We start from the raw sequence: 17848 nt of genomic DNA, 5'->3' as shown, positions 1-17848 counted from the left end.
TTTTCTTGTTGAGGGGTTTTAGGTCAAAATGAGCCTGTACTTATCAGATGGTTTTTTTTTTTTTCCTGGCAAAGATGTGCGAGTACAAACCTTCACCTATTTTGTCCTGTGGGACCGCAGCAATGACTTTCTGTGTTAGGAAGTTTTCCAGAGAGGACAGAAACCCCTCAGCCCTCTGTTGGTCTCTGGAAAGTGATGTCACCAAGAATCTGGTTGGGGGGGGGGGGGGGTGTTGGAGAATTCTATGTTGTAACCTTGTTCTACTGTGTGAAGGACACCGAGTGGTGTTTTGATGTGGTGATTTCTCGCCATTTGTGTGTAAATGAGAAGACTCTGCCACCCATCTGCTGAACGTCATTGTCTTTTGGTGTTGGGCACAGAAGGCTTACGGAAAAGGTCTTCCCTTTTTCCCCCCTTGGAAATGACAATCGTTTGTTTTTTCCCCTGCCAAAAGGGTGTCTTGCTTTGTTTTTTCTTGGTCTGTGAAAACCCCTTTTTCCTATCTGCTGACCTGTCAAGTACCTGCTCCAAATCTGGTCCAAAGAGAAGGTTGCCTGTGAAGGGAATACCAGACAACTTGTTTTTGGAGGGGATGTCTCCTGTCCACTCTTTGAGCCATAGGGCCCTGCTGGCAGAGTTTATCAGTGCCGTTGCCCTGGCCGAGGTTTTGACTGCCTCATCCGAAGCATCTGCTACAAACCTGCCGCCTTTGCCAGGGTGGGCATGGTTTTTAGCAACTCTTCTCTGGGAGTATTCCCTTCTAAGAGTTTTTGCAGTTGGTTTAGCCATAGCAGCAGAGTTCTTGCAGTGCATGTGGATGCAATTGCCGGGTTAATATTTGATGCTCCCGCTTGTCATGTTCTCTTTAGCAGTGATTATTCATGGGACCTTTTAAGATACCGGAATATTTGAAAGAAACATCAGACTTGTTTGCTATTCTTGCTAGGGATGCGTCTACCTTGGGGCATTTGGCCCAGGTTTGCATGTCGTCTTCCGCAAGCGGGTACCTGCTTTTTTTGCTGATGTTATGAACAATCTCCTCTTGGGTTCTTCCCATTCTTTCTTTATGATGTCTTTAAGGGTTGATGTACATAGAATGTACTGGGTTTCTTTGGTTGCAGTCCCTTGTACATTTTGTCATGTAAAGACAATTCTGTTTTTTGTTTTTTTTATTCCTATTGTGCCTGCAATTCCCCTCAATAATTCCTCTGTATCTTCTGTCGGAAAGAGTAAACTGAGAGTCTTCATCTTCAGAATCTGAGCATAGCCCCAACTCTGCTTCAGGGGCAGAGGATTCTGAACTTTTTTCATGGTCAGACCTGCCTGGTTGCTCTTTGCTAGTGGATGGGGTGGCTGCCTGACTGGTGGCAGGGTTGCTCACCGCCAACTCCTTTGGCTGGGTTTTGGAGTTTTTTAATCACAGTGCGCAACGGGTTAAAGGTGTCCCACATTTCCTTTTTGGAAGTGGACATAAGCTCTTTAAAGCACCCCTGTGACTCTCTTGCTACCAGCTTGCTGATACATTTTTGGCACAAAGGTTTCATCCAATCTGAAACTAATTTGTGATAACATGAAGCACGTGCCTTACTACTGGTCCTGGCTTTTCTCTCTTCTGGGGCTTTTGTCTTTAAGTGAGAAAAAAGGACCCAGTGTGAGGAAAGTGTAGCCTGCTGCATACCACTACAATGCCAAGGACGAATAGTGGTTAGTAAGAACAGAGGTGCATGCTCTGGTTTACCCTGGAGCTGTCCCGTCTCGCAGGATCTGCAGGGCAGGGTGATGCAGCTTTCAACATGATTAGCCCACAGAGCTTTCCCCAGGTGCTCTTTTTAGGGCTTCCTTGCCCCGCCCCCAGCCACCCTGATAGAGGTATGGCTGGACACATACCTATACATGTGTTTGTGTCCTGAAGAGATGTTGTATTCAGGTTGCTGACTGCGCCGGAGGTGCTTCATTGCAGTGCCTCATTTTGCTGTCCCCCTCCATTTCCTAGTGCCCACAACAAAGATGGCGCCGAACAGAAGTGCATTACCAGAAGGACCGCCCACTGGAGGTGACACGCTCACGACTCATGTCCCAAGCCGATGCCATCTTGCTACACCCCTCCTTAACACCAGCAGTATGAGGAGAGGGGAGAGTGGATAATGGCCCGCACATGCCCCGAGAGATGCTGCACCCCAGAGGGGAACTCAGGGAGGCATCCCAAGATGCCTTGTCGGCTGGGGGGGGTTGCTTAGCCCACCAAAGGGAGCGAAACCTCAGCCAGATGGGATGTCTGTGTGGGTCCCTGGCCTGAGTTGCCTGAACCCCCTCAGAGGCAACTGAAAACAACCGGCCAGGGAGTCCCCTGCAACTAGCACAGGGACTGGAGGTGTGCTAATCCTATTGGTCCGGAGGAAACACAAGAACTGAGGCAGGCATGTGGAATCTTTTTAAAATGGTGGACATTGTGTTTCCTGTTTACAGTTGGGAGGAGCCTCTCAAATGCTACCCTGGAAGACAACTTGAGAAAAAATAAACCGGTCATAAAGGAGGTAAAATCTTCCAGTGGTTAAAATAAAGATAGAACAATTTTCACACGTGTACACATACACACAAACTTGTGCAAGTACTATACAGCCCATCCTCATTTTTTTTCTGCCAGGAATGTTTGATATTCACACATCAGTACAGTGTGTAAGTACCCTAATGGGCCATACACACTATACAATTTTCTTTAGATTTTTTCCTTCAGACTTACCAAAATCATATAATATGATTTGATATGATATCAAACCTAAAGACTTTCAATTTGTATGCAATCAGGCAGGCCCCTTGCACTACATAGAAAAAGTAAATCTAACAACAAAACTTGTATAGTGTGCATCCAGCTTTAGCGATGAACCAAATGATACCCCTGACTTCTGTCAAGCAGGGACAGTCACATACAGATGAAAACTCGGCCAGTCCCTGCTACACCACCCAAATTTCAGTCTATGGCCTGGTTTATATGCAGCTACCATCCCAGACCACCAAATCCTAGACAACCCCCCTTCCCTAGAAGGACACGAATCATATACTGCATCATGGGAGATAGAGAATGTCATGTGTTACCTATACCCAGAAGTATGGGAATCTGGCTGATGAACAAGCCAGTGGGGGGGGGGGGGGGGGGGGAGCGCACAGGGAAGGCAAGCATTAGTAGCAATGTAGTCTGGCTGTAAAAAAACAGCTGCTTTGCCCTGAATGGGAATAAGACAGGTTTACTTTGCAGGAAGAATTCATGATGGTTGTTATCTAACATAGACAAGGTTCCCCTTGATTGCTAGGGGTTGTCACAGCTCAACAGCAGCATTAGGTCCAGGGCAGAGCAGACCTGTACAGTGGTATGTCTGCCTTGTAATTAGCACCCCTTGCAAGTATCACACAATGGGAGCCTTCAGTGCTGAATGGGACAATTAACAGCCATCATCCCTCAATAATGGGAATTCCAGCCTACGGCACAAACCACCCATCCTTACACTCTGAAATATATACAGTATGTCAGGAAATACAAACAGCCAATGGGTAAGCTAGGCTTAGCTGGGTAATCTGACTTTAATACAGGCCGAAATCAAATTCTGAAAAACCACCGGACAGGCCTGAGGTTTTATAACAGAAAAGCCAATAGTGGTCTCTTCTGTCATAAACGCTTCCCCTCGCCTGTCAGCAGTAATGTAAGCTGAGCTACGCATGCGCAGCTCAGACCACATTTGCAGCACTCGCTATGAACCATGGGTAAGGGACTCCTGAGAACATGCGCTGAGTGATGCCATAACTGGGTAAAAGATGAAAGACTGGGTAAAGATGAAAGCATCTGGGGCCAGCTGGAGGGCTTCAATTGACAGGTATGTCTGTCATAATGTATGGTGCATACTAACACATTATGGCATAAACCACCTTTAAAAAAGAAAAAAACTTAAACACTGCTTGAAAGTGCTTAATAAACCCACAACAGTAAAATCAGTCTGTATATGCAGTAAAGTATGCTTGTTATGCTCACTGTGGAACCTAAGGGGTTAATCCTCAGCATTGTGTAAAAACTGTTTAAACCTGTCTTCTCTGATCCATCCTTCTTCCACTATCCCCATTCAATCTCCTGATAGTACAGAGCCCTATGAGGAACTCTCCACATGCTCAGTTCGGTGTGTTTTGCTAGGGTTTTTCTTTTTCTTAGGAGGGTGCCTATGATCAGCACAGAGCCAGTCAGCACAGTCCAGACAGAGGGTCAGGGGTCATGCAACCTCAAAGGACAGTCAGAGGAGAATGAAAACTCCTCCTACAAACTTTACCCGTACTCGGCTGGACACTGACTGCTATATACTGCTGATGAGAAAAGGTATTTAGCAGTTTATATTTACTAAAATAATTGCATTTCCATGTGCACTGTGGGAGACCAGATATAGTGAATGCAGGCTCATTCAGAAAATATTATTCAAATACTGTAGCTGCTGACCTAATATTAGGACACTTCCCTATCAATGAATTCAATCAGCTCTCAGGTGATGTCGCTGCCATCCCGGCTAAGGAAAACCAGCAGTGAAGCCTTGCAGCTTCACAGCTGGTTTCCTAATGCACAAAGCACTTTGTAAAAGGCCCGGGGGGGGGGGGGGGTGGAAGGAGGAGAGGGGCAAAACTTCCGGTTGAGTTTGCGACAGTGAAAACTGGGTACCCGTCCCGTTCCCCCGGGGTGATTAGCAAACAAGTAACGCTTCCCCTTTTGGGTGGAGCTCCGCTTTTAAAAAAAAACACTTAGGAGGAAATTAGGAGCAACCACTGCTGATCTTCTGAAAAATCTAGCGGTCAATGATTTGGAGGTCAGTGCATTGTCACACACCAACATGCATTAGGATATGTGTTTTTATTGCATTTCTGAAATTAGAGTTTGGAGTGGATGGTGTTAGCAGCCATTGACCAAGCCTTGTTAATACATATTACCAATGCATCAAATACATGTAATCATTGTCTTCTATGTGTCTCCCCACGCCTGTCACAATTTTATTAGCTGGAAATAGGACATGTGAATTAAACCATTACAGGAGGTGTAATGCTATGGCGGCTGTCCATACAGCCAGTGATTACCTACAGTGATCTCTAGATGTGCTGAGAGCTGCAAATAGCTGCAGCCGCCGGCAACCTGTCATAGAGAGTGGGCTCGGAGGCCAAAGCTAGCAATCAGCATTGTCATGTGCACTGGTGCTGGTCGCCTTTCTTTGGCATAGAAGTGTGAAAAGGAGGTCCCCTGCAGAACATATGCCCTTATCAGTGAACCCCTCAGAAGGGTGTCAAAAGCAAGTTTAACACACTTAAATCCACCCTGAATTTCTCCAACCACACAAGTCCACAAACCATTGACACAGGCCATTAACCCATTGGCGCCAGTCTTACACAAATATGCGGCCTCTCGGAGCCTGGTCCTTCGCCTTGAGGTGCTGCATATTTGCATGAATTGCTGCCTATACACTAGAGCTGCACTATTAATCATTAAAAAAAAAAAAATTGCGACCTCGATTCACCCCCATCACGATCTTAAAGAGGGAGTAAACTCTTCCTTATTTTTCCCTGCAAAGTAAATGCATAATGTGCTAATATGCAACGTATACAAGCAAATCATGCGACACTTCCCTGCAACAAAGCCTGCGTCGTCCCTGCTGGCAGCCGCATCCATCTTCACACGTCTTCCTTCCGGGTCTGCGGATTCCAGCTGTATTACTGACCGAAGCCGCATGCATGCGGGAGACGCCAGTCACGGCACAGGGCTCTGAAGAAACAGCACGGGCGGTCGCTTCTTCAGAGCACATGCGCCAATTACATCTTCGGCTGCATGCAATGTAAATATCTCCAAACGGTGCAAGTCTAGGAGGTAATTACAGTACCTATAGGCAAGCCTTATCTATAGGTACAAGTCATAAAAGTGGGTTAACAACCACTTTAAAATGGCATTTCCCCAGTTCATACAGAGTAGAACTGTTCTCTGCTCACTCACTGCTGTCAAAAAAAAAAAGTCTGGCAAATGTTTATCAACATTGCCAAGACTGGGAGAGAACTATAAACACGATGTTTTACAATGTATCATTTCGTTCTTTTAGATCAAAGGAATGAACTTCCGTCTGTAAGTGCCGGTGTTCCGTCAGAATAACCTACTACGCGAGAAATGCCTACCCTCGTCACTTCCTGTCAGGAACAGCTGAGCAGCGTAGCAGTGAGCATGCTCAAAGCCCCGGATACGTCATTGAACAGCTGAGGAATTGACAAGTGCGCATGCACGGAGGGTATGGAATGTTCACGGCAGTGTGTGTAACGATATACAGCGTCGGTTACATTAAAACAGTTCGGCTGCAATATGAATCATCTCCGCTGCTATCCCTGTCACTTCCCTGACCTCGGCTAGCAAATACAAAAGCGGCGGCGGGTGTATGAAATCGAAATGACAGATCTCGGCTCCGTGATCCACTTTTATATTTAGTAGCCAAGATGAGGGAAGTGACAGGGGTAGGAGCGGAGATAACTCATATTGCAGCGGAGATATTTTAATGTGGTGATGCGGTGTATAACACACTACCGTGAACATTTCATACCCTCTGCTGACGTAGGTGCACCGGAAGTGACGAGGGTAGGCATTTCGCACGGGTAGGTTTTTTTTCACGGAACACCGGTGTAACATTAGAAAACCATACCCCATGAAAATTCCATACCCACGTCACTTCCTGTCAGAAACGTAATGGAACAGCTGAGCAGCGTAGCAGTGCGCATGCTCAGAGCTCCGAATACGTCATTGAATAGCTGAGGAGCTCACTAGTGCGCATGCTCGGAGGGTATGGAATTTTGACGGTAGTGTGCTGTAACGTTACACCGCATCAGCGGTTACATTAAAACAGCTCAGCTGCAACATGAGTCATCTCCGCTCCTACCCCTGTCACTTCCCTGATCTAGGCTACTAAATGTAAAAGCGGCGACGGGTGTATGAAATGTAAATCACAGAGATCTCGGCTCCATGATCTGCTTTTACATTTAGTAGCCAAGATCAGGGAAGTGACAGGGATAGGAGCGGAGATGATTGATGTTGCAGCGGAGATGTTTTAATGTAATCGCCGCAACAGCTGATGTGGTGTAACGTTATAACACACTACCGTGAACATTCCCTACCCTCCAAGCATGCGCACTAGTAAGCTCCTCAGCTGTTCAATGACGTAGGTGCTGACGTAGGTATGGAATTTTTATGGGTATGGTTTTTTTCATGGAACACCGGTTCACACTAGCACGACTTGTCAGGCGGCTTGGTCAGCCTGGCAAGTCGTGCATGGTCGCTCCCATTGTGTAGTACAGGACCCGTTCTAATAGGAGCGACACAAGTCGCTCCGACTTAGAAAAAGGGTCCTGTACTACTTGGGGGCGACCTTGATGCGACTTGCATTGACTTGCATAATATTATGTGAAGTCCGTGCAAGTCGCGCCGAAGTCACGCTGCACACGACTTCACAGATCCCCCCTAAGTCGGAGCGACCTAATGTGAACGGGGACTTAATGAGGGCAGTTTAACCTCTTAAAGAGGAACTGCAGTCAAACACACATAATCCAAAAAAATACAACAGTATGTAGTTCTAACATTTTAAAGCGTTATTAGGAATTCGTATTGTTTGTAATCTAACTTTTTACCTGTCAAACTGCTCATCTCTCATTCCCCACACTTCTTGTGCGAGCAGTCATTTTACTGAGGGCAATTGAAGCCCTGGCCACAGTTTTCCTGCAAAAGCCTGTGTTGTGCCACAAAATCTCGGGCATGTGCAGTACAAAGCCTCCCGGTCGCGCATGCGTAGTAAGCAGAGCACTCAGGTTACTATAGCAGCGCAGCCCTTTGTTTACATGCTGATAAAGCACGGCCAGTTCGCTGCCGCCATAGTAACCAATACACATCAGACCGGAAGCGAATGTGCGACCAGGAGGTATCGTACTCCTATCTCTGCCCTCATCCGGCCCCCTCCAGCCCTGCATCCTACGCGCTTTCCTGTGACGTTCCCTCAGCCCTCCTCCACTCTCCACCCCTCTTGGCTTGCAAACTCTCACGAGAGAGAGAGAGAGAAGAAAAAAAGAAAGCGATACCTAAAGATTCTATCCCGGGATTCCGCACGTCACTCGCCAAGGGGGATTTCAAGAACAAAAAAGGGAAGTAGCAAATATAAGGTGTTTACTGCCACTAAATAAAATGTTTTACTTTCCAAAGCGAACACAGCAAGGGCAGTAGATTTGATAGCAGGAAAGATAAAAAAAAGACTGAAGGTCCGCTTTAAAGACTGAGCCTTTATCTGACACTTGTTGCTTACCAATTAAAATCTGTATTTTTTGCTAGAAATATACTTAGAACTGAGCTCCAAACATTATATAAAATTATTTTAGCAGAGACCCTAGAGAATAAAATGGCAATCGTTGCAATCTTTTATGTCACACGGATTTTGCACAGCGGTTTTTCAAATGCAATTCTTTGGGAGAAAATACACTTCAATGAATTAAAAAAAAAAAAAAACAGTAAAGTTAGCCCAATTTTTCTGTATAATGTGAAAGATGATGCTACGCCGAGAATCGTGATCTTTATTCTAAGCAAAACAATTCTCATTTTATCCAGAACTGTGCAGCTCTACTATACACCTGTGCCGGGAGCGTGCGTGCTGATCACTCCCAGCACAGTTACCGTCACCTAACTGAAAGCTCCCGGGCCGCTCCTTGCGATCCGGAGTTTCCAAACCACATGACAGCCAATAACGGTGGTCATGTGATCTTAAGCCACACCCTGCCTCCCAGCATTATAAACCTCTTAAAGCTGAAGTATACTCTGCTTTTTCATTTTTAGCTACAGGTAAGCCTATAATAAGGCTCATCTGTAGGCAAAATTAATATCTCCTAAACCTGCACTGTTTAGGAAATATTCACCCTGCATGCAGCTGCCGACACCAGCAGCGCATGCACTCTGAAGGGCCTGCGTATCTTGCCGGACCTTCAGAGCTCCTTGCCGGAAAGTAAACTCCCATGCGCGGGAGTGACGTCATCACGGCTCCGGCCACTCACAGCACCGGAGCCGCCGAACCCGGAAGAGACGCTGAGGGAACATGTTAGCTCCCTCGGCGGTGTCCGGGTGACCGTATGGGGCTTTGCTGTAAGGTAAGTATTTCATAATATGCTAGTATGCGATGCATACTAGCACATTATTTTATTGTCCTGCAGGGTTTTTTTTTTTTTGTTTTTTTTACACAGGGAATACAACTGCTTTAAAATACCAGAAGGCGCCGGCACTAAGAGGTTAAAGTACAACTGAAGGCAACTGTTACTTGTTTTGGAGAGAGATTAGAACCAGTCAGGTTTGTATTGCTTCCCCGCTATGGAGATCTCCCCAATGGGACACAAGACTGACAGGGATAATAACCCTCCTTTATCAAAAAAAATCACCTTCAATTCCGCTTTAAGAGTTCTTTCCTCTTACTTCCTGGTGGGTCTCCAGGACCAATATAGGGAAATCCCCTCAAACAGACCAAAAAAAAAAAAAAACTTAACCATTCCTTGTTTTATCCAAAATGAATAGAGAAAAGATTTTAGTTCTAGAAACATTTCCTGGCTGTCATGCTGATCTAATGACTTCAATAACCGAATCTCTGACTGGCACACAGGATTTCTGACAGGCATAGGCTATGCACAGCAGCCAAGCAACTATTTGTTGTAGTATTTCAAGAAGTTCAGAAACCACCCTCACACTTTGGCTTTGTTTACAATTGTAATTGTAGGGTGACCCTCCTCACCTCATCCCCCCTAAAGTAGCCCTACAGGCAAAACCTTTTTCCTTTCACTTTGGATAGAGTAAGGGGGGGGGGGGTACCCTCCCTTCTAGATTGTAAGCTCCAACGAGCAGGGCCCTCTAGTTCCTCCTGTTTTGAATTGTATGGTAACTGTATTGTCTTCCCTCACACTGTAAAGCGCTGCGCAAACTGTTGGCGCTATATAAATCCTATATAATAATAATACAAACTCCTGTCAGATTTTTTACAGCATATGTGTCCCATTGCAGGGATTTCCCTTTACTTCCTGCTCCATAGCCAAAACAGGAAGTGAGAGGAAATTCCTGCAGATTAAAGGGAATTCCTTTGGTGACCCCCAGGTCACCAGAACTAGTGTCCCCATTGGAAGATTTCACTTGTATTACTTTTCTGGGGACAACCCAAAATTAGTGATTTTCTTTCACTTTCAATGATAAACAGGACACAGAGAGCGTAAATCTCCTAAACGGGAACACAGACAGCAATAAAAAGAGACAGGGCTTCTAATCCCTCCCCACTCTATCCAAAACTATAGAAAATGTTTTACCTTTAGACTTTCAGCTGCAAAGACAGCAGCCAGGGGTGTACACCAGCCACAGTTGTGATGCTTTATTTCTTAGCCACAGCAAGATTAACCACATGCTGACCGCAATATGTATATTTATGTTGTTTTTTGTAAGTGGGTTACTGGGACTATGCCTGAAGCTATCAGCCATATCCCCGTATTTTTTTTTTTTCAGCTGGCGATTGGATTTCTCATAAAAGCAGTCCGAGTGGCTAATTAGTTGCTGGATCGCTTTCAGAAGCACTGGGGGAGGGAGGCGCTCGCCGGTGTTTCGCTGGCTTAACGTTTTTACCAATGTGCCCAAGAAGCAATCCGATGGTTCGTGTGGCTGGCCATAGAGGTTTCCAGAGACCAGATCATCTCTGATCGCCTCTATGGTCTTGGAGGACTGAAGCATCACTTTCGGTCTAGGACAGAAGTAAACATTTTTTTTTTTTTAAGGAAAAGATGAAAAAAAAAAAAAAAAAATGTTCCTGATCTTTTGCTTTTAAAGGTAGAGGTGAGATTTGGGGTCTTAAAGTCCCCAGATCTCCCCATAGAGAGGACTGGTCATCCCTTATTTTTATTACAAGGGATGAGTACATTCCCTGTAATAGGAATAAAAGTGATCAAAAGAAAAATGTAAGGGTTGATGCAAAAATAAAATGAACGAGAAAAAGAAAAAAAAAACACCCCCATCCCTCAGTACTCGCGCACAGAAGTGAATGCATACGTGAGTCGCATACTTTTTTTTGGGGGGGGGTATCTGGTTTTGACAGGTACCCGCCCCCCGTCCAACTCAGATCATTACACTACAAAAAATCGTCGACGTGCGTGAAAAGCGTCGACGCGTGACGTCACACGCCCCCGGCCGGGCCGCCGCGCCGCTTGAAATTCCCCCGCCGGGCTCCGTCGGAGACGAGAGGTGAGCGCTGACCGTCTCCAGCACCCCTGTACTCCCTGTACTGCCACAGCTTATGCCGCAACACACATTCGCCATCCTCCCCGATCACCCAGCTAATTAGACATGTCACATTTGCGGCGCTACACCGGCTTGTAATGGCCTGTACTAGGTGGGAGGGCTTACTGAGGGGTCTGTACTGGGAGGGGGGCTTACTAAGTGGTCTGTACAGTACAGACCACTTAGTAAGCCCCCCTTGAAGTGCAGACCCCTCAGTAAGCCCTCCCACCCAGTACAGACCCCTTAGTAAGCCCCCCTCCCAGTGCAGACCCCTCAGTAAGCCCTGTACTAGGTGGGAGGGCTTACTGAGGGGTCTGCACTGGGAGGGGGGGGCTTACTAAAGGGTCTGTACTGGGTGGGAGGGCTTACTGGGGGGTCTGTACTGGGAGGGGGGGCTTACTAAGGGGTCTGTACTAGGTTGGAGGGCTTACTGAGGGGTCTGTACTAGTGTACTGGGAGGGGGGCTAAGTGGTCTGTACAGTACAGACCCCCTTCCAGTACAGACCCCTCAGTAAGCCCCCCCTCCCAGTGCAGACCCCTCAGTAAGCCCTCCCACCTAGTACATACTGTACTAGGTGGGAGGGCTTACTGAGGGGTCTGCACTGGGAGGGGGGCTTACTAAGTGGTCTGTACTGGGTGGGAGGGCTTACTGAGGGGTCTGTACTGGGAGGGGGGGTTTAGTAAGTGGTCTGTACTAGGTGGGAGGGCTTACTGAGGGGTCTGTACTGGGAGGGGGGCTTACTAAGTGGTCTGTACTAGGTGGAAGGGCTTACTGAGGGGTCTGCACTGGGAGGGGGGCTTACTGTGGGGGTCTGTACTGGGAGGGGGGCTTACTGAGGGGTCTGTAGTGGGAGGGGGGCTTACTGAGGGGTCTGTAGTGGGAGGGGGGCTTACTGAAGGGTCTGTATTAATTACAGAATTAGCTAATCAAAAAAACACTAAATTAAGCAAAAAAAAAAATAATCGTTAGATTAGTCGACTAATCGTAAAAATAATCAATAGATTAATCGTTAGTTGCAGCCCTAGTAGCTTTCAAATCTTAAAAGTCCCATCCACAAATCAAAATGTATTTGAATATTTGAAACCCCCCCCCCCTTACACTTCTTGGTCTTTAGAGGCACTGGTGATGTAGCAAGAGCATTACAGATGCATCCTGGGAAGGCTAAATCACCAATGCCTTCTAAGATTTTGTTCTTAACCACCTCCCACCAACCACTGCACATATACGGCCGGGTGGGAGTCTCGTCCTTCTGATCGGACGTTCCGGAACGTCCTTCAGAAGGAGCGACAAGATGCGGCAGGAGGGCCCTGTGATTGGCCCTCCAATCACAGCCGTCATGTAATGTAAACACAGCCGTTGTAACGGCTTCGATCTCTTCTCCTCCTGACAGATCCTGTCCGTGAGGAGAAGAGGGATGATCTGTGCTGCAGCCGGGGGGGGGGGGGGATCAGTGAGTATTTCTAATTACTCACTGATCACGGGGGGGGGGGGGGGGGGTCTGTGCTGCTAATCAGAACATTGATTACCAGTGCAGCCCTGGGGGGGGGGATGCCACTAGACCACCAGGGATGCCCACCATGGCCACCAGGGATGGCAAACAGGGCTCGGAGAGCCTGCCAGTGGTGCCCTCCCCATCAGTGCTGCCCACCAATGCCATCTATCAGTGCTGCCCACCAGTGCCCATTATTGCCAGCTATCAGTGCCGCCCATCAATGCTGCATATCAGTGCTATCTATCAGTGCTGCATATCAGTGCCACCCTATCAGTGTCTCTTCATCAGTGCCTGTCAGTGCGGCATCATCAGTGCTCATCAGTGCAGGAAAAAACGTATCTATTTACAAAATGTTATAACCTAAACAAAAAAAACTTTTTTTTTTTTTTTCAAACTTTTCAGTCTTTTTTTATTTGTGCACCAAAAAAGAAAAAACCTGGCGGTGATCAAATACCACCAAAAGAAAGCTCTATTTGTGGGGAAAAATGACATAAATTTGGTGTAGCTACAGTGTTGCATGACCGCGCAAATGTCATTCAAAATGCACCAGCGCTAAAAGCTGAAAATTGGCCTGGGAAGGAAGGGGGTTTAAGTGCCCAGTATTGAAGTAGTTAAACTGTGGCTGGATTTTTTTCCATTTTTCTTTTTTCTTGGGGGGGGCTGGTTTCCCCAAAAGAGAAACACGTATGTGACCTCCCCAGCAGATGGCTTCTGGGGAGAGGGTAGAGCGCTGACAATGGATGAAATGTCTGGGCAATGATGTCACCTAAAAGCTTAATAAGGAACATTGGTTGTCAGCTGTCACTTCTCTCCCCTGAACTGGCTGCCGATCACATGACCAGACCGCATCATCCTGACAATAGGGGAGTATAAGGATCTTCCTTCTACAGGGGAGTTAGGAGGGTGGGAGCTGTTTTAGGAGTAACACTTTAATGTTGTCAGGTTTACTGCAGGGGCACTTTATCATCAACCTTTCCTGTAGAAGGGTGTAAACATTAGAACTGCCAAGTGTCCACACTGAGCAGGTTCTCCCTTGTTTCCTGTCTGGGTGACACCATAACAATGTGTCACTCAGACAGGAAGACACATAATACAAAGTTGACCGATATAAAACCCTGCACTATGTGCTTTGCCTATCAGCAGTGACACCAGGACAGGAAGTGAGATTAGATCTCCCCCATGGGGACACAGCCAGCGATAGAACAGGACAGGAGTAGTGGCCCTGCCCCCAGGTACACAGCTTTGCTTGGAGTTCCCTAGATCCTTAGGTGAGAGTCAGAGCAGAGTGAATGGACGGTGTCCACCATGGGCCATGATGTAGCCGGGATCCACCGTCCATGTCTGTGCTGTCAGTGTGATGACGCCAGTCAGGTGAATGAGAGTGCAGTGTCAGTGATGGAAGAGAACCAGACACCGGCCACCTCTCCCCGGGAACCCGGCCACACTTCCCCCCCTCCTCCCTGATATACACACAGCCATTCCCCGGCCCAACACTTACAATTCCTTGATTAACACCATTCTCCGCAGCGACCGCCGCAGCTCCTGTGCGGCACCGACGTCACACGACGCTTTCCGGGAGAGCGGACGCTGCGCCGGCACACGCCCTCCCAGCGCACGGAACCACGCCCCGTCGCTTTCTTCATTGGTCACAGGTCACGGCCTGAGCGCACAGCTCCGCCTAATGGTTCCTCCAGCCGCGCCCATAGAATGCCGATTTGTTAGATCGCTGACATGTGTCAGAGCTGTGTGCGGAGAGGGCTGAGTGGTGTCAGTGTGGGCCGGCCGGTCTATCTATACTGGGAGATCGGTCACAGAATAAGGCGCCTATTGCAGGACACTGAGCCATGGAGATATATTGGATGACACCATAGGCAGCCATACCTGCAGATCATTATCATCCTGGTGACACCACTGCACAGAAAAACTGTGTATCTCCCCCTGGCCTGGACTGCACAGCGAGGGGACATTCTGTGCCTATCAGTGAGGGACGCTGTTTGCTGCACTATTTATGCTTCATGTACACGGGACGTATGAAAACCTCTCCTGTTCCGAGCAGGTTGTCACCAGCACATAGGTGTGTGCCTGGGAACACCTTAACCACCCCATGCAGAGCAGATTTCCCATCAAAAGGGAGACATCAGAGGTCTGTTTAGACCCCTGATATTTCACCCAAGCCCACTGACAGACCAACCCCCCCCCCCCCCCCCCCCGCTCTACTAACATTAACCTCTAACATGCTCATCTAGTACACGTTTAACACAGTATATTTCAGTGCGTTAGTGCACGTTTACTGCAGTATATTTCAGTTAGTTGGTGAACGTTTACCGCAGTATATTGCAGTGCGTTAGTGCACGTTTACCGCAGTATATTGCAGTGCATCAGTGCACGTTTACTGCAGTATATTTCAGTTAGTTGGTGAACGTTTACCGCAGTACATTGCAGTGCGTTAGTGCACGTTTATCACAGTATATTGCAGTGCGTTAGTGCACGTTTACCGCAGTATATTGCAGTGCGTTAGTGCACGTTTACCGCAGTATATTTCAGTGCGTTAGTGCATGTTTATCACAGTATATTGCAGTGCGTTAGTGCACGTTTACCGCAGTATATTGCAGTGCGTTAGTGCACATTTACTGCAGTATATTTCAGTTAGTTGGTGAACGTTTACCGCAGTATATTGCAGTGCGTTAGTGCACGTTTACCGCAGTATATTGGAGTGCGTTAGTGCACGTTTATCACAGTATATTGCAGTGCGTTAGTGCACGTTTACCGCAGTATATTGCAGTGCGTTAGTGCACATTTACTGCAGTATATTTCAGTTAGTTGGTGAACGTTTACCGCAGTATATTGCAGTGCGTTAGTGCACGTTTATCACAGTATATTGCAGTGCGTTAGTGCACGTTTACCGCAGTATATTGCAGTGCATTAGAGCACGTTTACTGCAGTATATTTCAGTTAGTTGGTGAACATTTACCGCAGTACATTGCAGTGCGTTAGTGCACGTTTATCACAGTATATTGCAGTGCGTTAGTGCACGTTTACCGCAGTATATTGCAGTGCATTAGTGCACGTTTACTGCAGTATATTTCAGTTAGTTGGTGAACGTTTACCGCAGTACATTGCAGTGCGTTAGTGCACGTTTATCACAGTATATTGCAGTGCGTTAGTGCACGTTTACCGCAGTATATTGCAGTGCGTTAGTGCACGTTTACCGCAGTATATTGGAGTGCGTTAGTGCACGTTTATCACAGTATATTGCAGTGCGTTAGTGCACGTTTACCGCAGTATATTGCAGTGCGTTAGTGCACATTTACTGCAGTATATTTCAGTTAGTTGGTGAACGTTTACCGCAGTATATTGCAGTGCGTTAGTGCGCGTTTATCACAGTATATTGCAGTGCGTTAGTGCACGTTTACCGCAGTATATTGCAGTGCATTAGTGCACGTTTACTGCAGTATATTTCAGTTAGTTGGTGAACGTTTACCGCAGTATATTGCAGTGCGTTAGTGCATGTTTACTGCTATATATTGCAGTGCGTTAGTGCACGTTTACTGCAGTATATTTCAGTGCAGTATATTTTAGTGTGTTAGTGCACGTTTACCACAGTATATTGCAGTGCATCAGTGCAGTTTTACTGCAGTATATTGTAGTGTGTCCATTTATTAAGTCATGGCAGTCATGTTCCCCCAGCCACAGCGTATTGCCAAGTTGTCTCCAGTGGTAATGAGGACGGAGGAGATGATGATAAGGTCACTGACATGATGTGGGTGCCAGATAGAGCAGAGGAAGAAAGTGAAGGTGAGGCAAAACCCCAAAGAGGCAGCCATCATGGAAGAGTAGAGGGCAGCCACCCTATTCCACCAGATTGTTGAGCTGTTATCTCTTAGCCCACTTCCTACAGCTCAGCTGTTTGGGGCTTTTTTAGCACATGTGCAGCCGATCGCACTGTTGCAATTTGCAAACCTTGTCTTAAGCACATCAAGCGTGGCAAAAACACAAGCCATTTGGGTACCACATGCTCGACCAGGTATTTAACCTCCCACCACTCAGCCCGTTGGCAAGAGCACCTGAAAGCCACACAAAAGGGACACATTTCTGCTCTTCCTCACTCCTCACCTTTCCGGTCTCCCCCCGCTTTACCTCATTATTTCTCAGTTGCTCTACTGACAGTGATGATGGTATAGCGCAGGTTGTTCCAGGTTCTGTCAGTAGCACACCACCAGCTGTAGGCTATAGCAGGTACATTTCTCTGCCCCATCTGCTGCAGCGGGAAAAAAAATACAGTCAATGCTACCCACAAGACCAGTGTCTAAATTCAAGCTTGTCAAAGCTGCTGACTTTACAACTTCTGCCTTTCTGTCTGGTGGATTCTGCCACCATCTGTGAATTTTTAGAATGTGCTGCACCACAATGGCAGGTTCCCAGTCAGTATTACTTTTCACATAAGACCAATCCAGCTCTCTACCATCACCTGGAAGGCATTGTTGTGGCATCGTTGGGCAAGGCAGTCAGCCGCAAAGTTCACAATACTGCTCACCCGTGGTCCAGCAAGCATCGTCAGAGACAATCTATTTTATTCACAGCACACTGGTTAACTCTGCTTGCTACTTGGAAGGATGCAGGACAGAGTTCAGTGCTGCAGCTTGTTGTGACGCCACGTCTCCATACATCTAGTGGTGATGATGCAAGATATGTCAGCTCCACCCCCTCCTCCTCCTTCTCCTCCATGCCCTCCCAAGCTAAATTGTCCTATGAACCACAAGTACCTCATAAGCATTCAAGGGGCTATTAAATAAGTCAGGCTAAAAGCATTGCTTCAGCTGCGATAATGGCACAAATCTCCTGTCTGCCCTTCGACAGGGAAAGTTGACACGTGCCATGCCTGGCACATGTCCTCAATTTGGTGGTGCAGCGTTTCTTAACCACTTAAGCCCCGGAGGATTTGGCTGCTCAAAGACCAGGGCCCTTTTTTTAACTTGGCACTGCGTGAATTTAACCACTTAAGCCCCGGAAGATTTTACCCCCATTCCGACCA

At 47.1% G+C, this 17848-nt stretch overlaps 1 protein-coding gene across 1 annotated transcript in view; it reads right to left on the bottom strand.

Moving 5' to 3' along the window:
- The window catches only part of PITPNB (phosphatidylinositol transfer protein beta), a 150026-nt gene extending 135591 nt beyond the window's left edge, over window positions 1–14435 (bottom strand). Inside the window, exon 1 of the mRNA XM_082275426.1 lies at window positions 14315–14435. Coding sequence (XP_082131552.1) covers window positions 14315–14334 — 20 coding nt within the window. The 5' untranslated portion in view covers window positions 14335–14435. The remainder of the gene's footprint in view (window positions 1–14314) is intronic.
- Between the last annotated feature and the right edge of the window lie 3413 nt (window positions 14436–17848).

This window comes from Pelophylax lessonae (genome assembly GCF_965119305.1).
Source record: "Pelophylax lessonae genome assembly, chromosome: 1".
Taxonomy (NCBI): Eukaryota; Metazoa; Chordata; class Amphibia; order Anura; family Ranidae; genus Pelophylax; species Pelophylax lessonae.
The sequence above is the reverse complement of the archived record's forward strand: the minus strand, read 5'-3'. Positions and strand labels throughout refer to the sequence as shown.